The sequence below is a fragment of the Mustela nigripes genome, chromosome 3 (genome assembly GCF_022355385.1).
Source record: "Mustela nigripes isolate SB6536 chromosome 3, MUSNIG.SB6536, whole genome shotgun sequence".
In the NCBI taxonomy this organism is placed as follows: domain Eukaryota; kingdom Metazoa; phylum Chordata; class Mammalia; order Carnivora; family Mustelidae; genus Mustela; species Mustela nigripes.
The window spans coordinates 140,947,001-140,954,136 of record NC_081559.1 but is presented as its reverse complement, the minus strand read 5'-3'; the positions used below and the strand labels follow the sequence as shown (position 1 = coordinate 140,954,136).

At 48.9% G+C, this 7,136-nt stretch overlaps 1 protein-coding gene across 5 annotated transcripts in view; it reads left to right on the top strand.

Annotated features, from left to right (window-relative positions):
* The first annotated feature begins 33 nt into the window (after nt 1–33).
* LOC132013160 (uncharacterized) overlaps nt 34–7,136 on the top strand; it is a 32,882-nt gene continuing 25,779 nt past the window's right edge. For 2 of the 5 annotated variants that reach the window (XR_009402898.1, XR_009402899.1), the window contains exon 1: nt 365–618. Coding sequence is in view for 2 of the 5 variants with exons in the window: in XM_059392894.1 (XP_059248877.1) it covers nt 874–894; nt 1,078–1,521 (465 nt within the window). In the remaining 3 variants the exon portion in view is untranslated. Of the gene's footprint in view, nt 206–364; nt 619–847; nt 895–1,077; nt 2,231–7,136 lie in introns of those variants that run through there. The other 3 variants (XM_059392894.1, XM_059392893.1, XR_009402897.1) reach the window with 3 other exon arrangements.

Here is a 7,136-nt window from a genome sequence, read left to right as displayed (position 1 = left end):
CCCTCCTGTCTCGTGTCTCTCTCTCTCCTCTCTCTCTTCCTCTCTCCTCTCTCTCTCTGTCTCTCCTTTTGCCATCTACATGATCCTTGATTAAACATGGAACAGAGTTATTAAAAAGGGGGGGCGGGTAAGGACTCAAGGAGAGGAAATGCAACTGTCAGAAATCCGGACCGCCAGATTTCCTGGTGAACCTGCCTCTGTCTGAGTCAGTGTCAATCCACCATCTTCCGCCAGTGAACTTGTCTTTGGGTTTTTGTTTGGTTTGGGGGGGTTGTTGTTGTTGTGTATGTGATTTTTTTTTTTTTGGAAGGGGGAGGGGAAAGGCAAGGTGGGGGCTGGAGGTGGGGGGGGGGAGCAGGGAGAATGTGTGTGTGTCTGTGAGTACGTGTTGAGTGTGTATGTATGTATGTGTGTGTAGGGGTCGGGATGGCGGGGGGGTCCGTGTTTGCGATCTGAACCTTTGGTACCTACAAGGAGGGTGTCTCACCGAACGGTAGCTAAGATCTCACCAGAACCGCGCCGAAGTGAGGAGTCGCGGCCAAAGGCGCCCGCTGGAGCCTCCTCTCTGGGCCGGACCCCAGCCCGAGCCGCGAAAGGAGCCCCCCGCCCGGATCACAGGTAACAAAAGAAATACAAACCAGTGCACCGTCTTCTGTGGGGGAAGGGGGCCAGGATGGGAAACCCTCAGTAACTTGGGCATCGGCAGAGAAACTTTATACAATTCCATGAGAAATTTTATTATTATAATTTTCTGATAGAAGAGATCAGAAAGAATAGGGGGAGGAGGGAGTGAACTAGAAGTAGAAGGAAGGCGAGACCCGACGCATTCCAGCCCCTCTTCCCTTAGCTGCTCCCGGCCGGAAGGCGCACTTGATGCGGAGAGAGGCGAAGAAGGTGAAGTTCGTTTTGCAGACATGGAACCTCTTTGGGGAGGGGGGGCAGGGAATAAATCAGTTCTCAGAGCCGGCCACAGCCTCCCCCCTACACACACACACACACACACACACACACCCTTTGCCCTCTGCCAAAAGGAAAGGAAAGATTCTTGACCCCAAGCCGCTGGCATCTATCTTCTAGTCTAACGCACAACCGGCAGCGAAAGCGCCTGGCGAGAGCTGCAGCCGCCTCCCGGGTCCCTGGCCCCAAGGCCCGGCGTTCCCGCCTCCTAACGGACCTGCCTTCCGTTCGCCAGCACCCGAGTCCGCGCCGCCCGCGCCGCCGGGAGCAGCCCTCGGCTGTGCCCGCTGCCCGCTCCGGCCGGCGGGTGTCTACCTGCTGCCCAGCCCCTGCTCGCGCCCCGGCCTCTTGGAACCCCCCCCCTCCCCCGCCCAAGGCGTACAGATCCCCCGTCCTCCGCCAGTCCCGCGCACTAAGCGCCCTTCGGGGAACTTGAGAGAGGAAAGGGTGGGGGTGGTAAGAGGAGGAAGGAAAAAGAGGCTGAATAACGGGGGTGGGGGCTGTAAAACAGGGAGAGAGGGGCTTCAAGCCCCACCGACCAACGTCCAAACTTTCCGAGGATGAGTGCAGAGAAGGGGTCATCCCGACCAGGGCGTGGGGGCGCGGGGCGAGCGGGGACCCCTGGCAGTGCCCGCGCCGCTGCGGAGCTGACAGCTTCCCCGAGCCACGAGAACGCCACAGGCTCGCGGTGGAGACAGAACCCGAAAAGACAGGGAAAAGGAGAGAAAACTGCTCGACGAAACGTGAATGATCCGCCACTTCAATCCAAAAGTTAAATCCTCCAAAACGCAGCCCCCCCAAAGAAAGTGGAAAATCAGGTCCCTCTGTGCCCCCTCCCTCTTTCAGCGGAGCAAATCCTTGAGCCAAAAAAAGGGGGAAAGAGATAGAAAAGGGGGGCAGAGCGGAAGAGATGGTCGGGATGAGGGGATGTGTGCGAGAGCGAGCGAGAGCGAGCGAGCTAGGGGCAGAGAGGGAGAGAGGCGGAGAGGGAGAGAGAGGGAGCGAAATATCAAAGATTGTGCAAGATCAGGCTGGAAAGATAATCGATACTCGACCTAAATTTAACACAAACTACTCAATAAAAGTTAAAGAAAAAACTTACTTTCCATTTCCCCTGCAGTTCCTACTCGATCTTCGCCTCTTTTTTGTTTTGCTTTTATTTTACTTACAGCTGATCACATCCAAGTAAAACGAGAGGGTTCATTAAAAAAAAAATAATAAAAAAAATAAAAAAATAATCCTCGAACTTTATTGGGTGAAAATAAAAACGCTGAAGCAGAAAGTGGGGGGCATGGAGCGGTCCTCGGGGGTCCGGGAGGAGTTAAAGCATGTGCCGACCGCGGTCTCGCTGTTTGGTTGTGAAGGGGTTGGGAAAAGGAGGAAAGGAAATGAAAATCCGATATGTCTTTATTCTGCTAATTATTATCGTTTTAGCCCTGTTTAAAAAAATGGCTGATTAAGTTGAGTGCGCATGTCTTTGTGTGTCTATTCCCGATATGCACTCTGGGAATGAGAGAGGAGAGTGAGGGAGAGGGAGAGGGAGAGGGGGGAGAGAGAGGTGTAATTAGTGAGGTGATCAACATTCCCCAGACTGCAAATGACGCGCAGCCCGGACTCGGAGCAGCCCGGGAGCCTCGCGGCTTCCAAGGCTCGGAGCGCTGCGGCGGGAGCCCGGGACGCTGCGACCGCGGAGAGGGCAGGAGATGGGGATCTCCGGGGCTCGCACCCCACGCGCCCCTGCGCGCGCGACTCCCAAACTTCATTAGACACACACACGCACACACAACCACACACACAACCACACACACACACACACACACACACACACACACGCACACACACTCTCTTTCTCTTCAGCAAAAAGGGAGAGAAAATAAAACATAAATACCGCCAAAGCAATGCCCTTTAACCAGTCGAATTTTTCTTTTTAATTTAATGAAGCAAAGTAATTATTCTCGGACCAAAGATTTGTTTACTAGGGAGCTTTAAGGACAATATTAGAGGAATGAAGAGATTTTTTTTTTCCCTCTGCCTAATTTATTGTTGCATACAAGAACGCATTTTAATGGAGAAATGCGGGGACTGAGCAAATATGCAGATGTATGTAAATAAAGGGTGCCTGGCAGTGTGCAAACACCGCCTGGCCCAGCCTATTTCGAAGGAAGAATTGCACTCTGGATCTATAGACACCTATTTAAACATGGATCTTTCGCTTGCACAGGCAGGAGAGAGGACCCAGGGCATGGTTGATGCAAGTGGTTAGTTGAGTCAAAGTAAACTTTCAAATGAGAATAAGTGATGGGTGCAAGGGTGATAGTGGGGATATATGGTTCTAGCCTTTATGTAATATTTTTGAATATTTTATCAGAATTGCTTAAGTTCAATGTAATAGCTTTAAGAAGACTTAGAGGGGAAAAAGAAACCTTTCATCTTGCAAGTCTGTTGAATTATCTTTCTTGAAGCACGTTATGATGAATTTTAAAACCCCACTACAGATCTCATTAGAATGAAATATACTTGGTATTTTCTGGTGCAAAATTTAAGGTGGCTGATTCTCATTTGAAAATCTAATTATCTCTTCCCAATATTACAGATGTGAATATGAGTGACACTTTCATTAAAAGATAATTAACTAAAACTAGGAATAGACATACTTTTAAATACCCCCTACTGAATATCTGAATATAGAATATATATATATATATATATGTATATGTGTGTGTGTGTATTCACACTATCTCTTGCTGCTCAGATAGCATCTTGATATACTGCTACACTATAGGTCACAAGTAGACACCATCTATGCAATATTTCAAAAATAGGAATTCTAGAGAGAAGGTGAAAGTACAAACCAAACAATCTAAAAACAAGAAATACTTGTAATGTCCAGCTTCCTGGACAGGTGAGGTGTCAGCTGCCTTGAAGCTGACAGGTCTTTGAAGTTCTGGATCACCAGGATCTGCTTCAAAACCTTGTCTTAGGCCTTAAGCACCAAATCTACCAAATACCAACAAAAAGGTTTATCGCAGGACAACAGACGCTGCAAACAGGCATCTTTCTGGCCCTGAAACATTGTGTTATCAGGGAACATTTGGAAAATCCTAGAACTGATGCAAATGGCATGAAAAACCAAACAAAACACCTGGGAGGATCAAAGCATAGTCCTCAAAAGAGCAGACCTAGGCCCAAATCAGAAAAGCTGGTTGCCTACAGCAGCTGGCTAAGGTTACAATCAAAGTCCAAAGGCTTGGAGTAGAGAATAAAACCTAGATATGGTCTTTATTAAGGGGGGGGGGGAGCAAATCACCACCTTAGGAATCTGAAGTCTATGTATGTACCAGTATAGTGTAAAACAGGGCTACTAGACGTTAACAGAAAGAAAATCATCTACCTCTCCAAAGACTCCATTCTATTTTAAACTTGTTTGGGAAGAAATCTGCTCAAAGTGTATGGCTTTCTAAGATTTTTAAGTTACTTTGTTTACAATCTTACCTATATACAGCCACTGTATCATTGCTGTGTCTCAGTTGAGTTTATCCATATGCTTTAAGAAACATACATGACCACCGTGGTAAAATTTTAATTCTCTGTAACTTGCAAGTGAAGAAGGTGTTTATGTAGCGTTGCTGTTTACAGAAAAACACCCCAGAGAGCAAACATTCTAGCTTTAAAAAACTATTTGAGGTGTGTGTTGGGGAAGGGGGTGGGGGCTTTTAAAAAAGACTGAGGGGAAATGAAGGCAGGGAGACTTTCAGGTTCAAATCAGAAAAGATCAAGCCCTTTGCGGGAGAGGGCTCCATGTACAAGCTCACTGATGGAAAAACCATTTCCTGCGATTTCAGACGGGTAAATGTGTATGATGAAGGAAACACCTGAGAACAATAAGTCTGTTTCAGGCTCAGGTGAAGAAAGGGGTCTATTTCTGGCATGGAAGAATAGGGAAATGATGATCATTTCGTTTTCAAGTTCTCCTTTATTTCTTTTGCCTTTTTCTCCCTGAAACATCATCAATAACATTAATGTCATTAATGTCAAAACACCAAACGTCAAGTCAGGAAAACCATTTTAAAAATTTGGTGGCTATTTCTTCTCTACACCCCCATCTCTCTCTTGTCTTGGAAAATACATCCCTGTCTTTTCTTGGAAAATTTCTCTCCTCTCTCTCTCTCTCTCTCTGTCTTCCTCTCTCTCTCCTGTGTGTGTTGGGGGGGGGGGGGGGCGGTTATTGAATTCTAAGTAAGAAAACAAAAGGAAGGAGGATTTGCAAGAGGAGCGCCCACTTTTGCAATCCCTCTGCTAGCGAGCATTCCCCCCCGCCCCCCCGCCCCAGCCTGTGTGTGTTCTTTTTAATCATCTCTTTCTCATCCTCTTTCACCGCTTTCCTAAGAAGAGAAGCTGGGGTGAGGGTCGGGGGTTAATGGGCTGAGGGGATGGGGCAGAGAGGGACTAGCACGGAGTCAAGAGTTTCCTCCCAGGCTCGGCCTTGGAGCGCGCCCGCGCGAGGAGGGTAGCTGGGGAGAAGCGGCTGCGGGTCTGCGTGGGGTGGGCCCGGAGGCGCGGAGCGCGGCGCCGCGGGCAGGGGCGCGGCGAGGCGGGCGAGCCCGAGCCCAGCCCGCGGGCTGCTCCCGGGCGAGGGCGCGATCTGCCCGGCTCGCCCCGGCTGCGCCCCGGCCCTTGGCAGCTTCCTTCTCGGCCCCTCGCTCCAGGAAACCCAGCTGCTCCTCTCGGGTCTCAGAGGACCCCTTGCCGTCAACCTTTGACTCTGTCCCACCCCACTCCCCCCGCCCCCATTCTGCTGTCCCTAAACTCTGTGCGAACCCGCCGCCGCCCTCAAGGAAGGTTTGGCTACTTTTTATTTCAAAGTGAAAGGAGCAGAGGTTTCCCTGCCGCACCGAGAACTTTCCCTACACCCTCTTCTACACTTTCCAGGGCTACCCCAGCCGAGCCAAGCCCATTCCGGGGCACTCGGACCCTGAAGCCGCGCGCCCAATTGGGGGAGAACCAAAAAGGAATGCCAGGTGGTTAGGTGTTGAGTGTTGGAAGCAAGGAGTAATTAATTCTGAGACAAAAGATAATTTCCACTTTCAGACTTTTCCTCGGCGTATTTTATTCCCCAAATCTGTGCCGCGGACACTCTGGACTTTACAGTCGCTTTAAGGAGCCCTCCGCTGTCTGTTCCCGGATTCCCCCGCCCTGCCCTCACCAATTCAGTAACAAATACCCCACCTCCCTCTCCCTCACGTCCCTCCAGCTCAAGACCAAGCCCAGCCCAAGGGGAAAAGGTTCCCAGTCTTTTGACCGCGCCTCCGGGGTCTATAGATGAGCTCAGTTTGAAACGAGGTATTACAAGATTTCAGCGTTAGGAACCCTTTATATCACCACAGACACTTTCAGATCCTCAGCCCCCCTCCTCCTCCCCTCTTTTTGTTGGGTCTTCTGCACCCGGGGGCTATTTAACAAAGGCAGTCTGTTAACTAACATTTTTAACTCAGCAACTCCTTTCCAAAACACACTTAAACTTGATACCAATGTCTGTCGTTTTGTGAGTGGGGAGGTATGGATGTGTGTGTGTAAAGGGGGAGACGTGAAGTTGTCAGTGAATCGGAAAGTGCAGGGTTTATTCGGGATGGTGTCACAAATACATTATATTTACAGTGAAGTAATTCAAGAAATAGTGTGGAAGAGTGCCAAATTTCATTACCATGAAAAAAGTATCTTTTTCTTGAGAACTCACGAAGCGGGGAGGGGGGGATTGGAAGGTTAAAATATGACATAACACCCAGAATGGACACTCTCTTTGATGGTGAGCATGAGCTAGATGAAATGAAATTCAAAAAGGAAAGACATTTTAAGTGTGTATGTGTGTGCAGCATTTGTGGGCAGTTAAATCTGTGGTTCACTGATTCTTTCCCCTCCCCCAACCTGGTTCTTATCTCCTTTGTGGTCTTTTTTTTTTTTTTTTTTTTTTTGCCTTAAAAATGCCCCCATCTTGATCCCGGTCTCTATCTGTACTTCTGTATTTCTGTACGTTTCTCGCTTTCTAACTAAAGTCCCTCTTTGGTTTTTATTGGCAGTAAATCTGTTTTATCCCCCCCCCCCTTGGTGGTACTGACCTGGTTCAACGTGTGTTGTGGGGGGGGGGCAGTCATTATTATGTAAAGTTAGGCACAGGTAAGGTT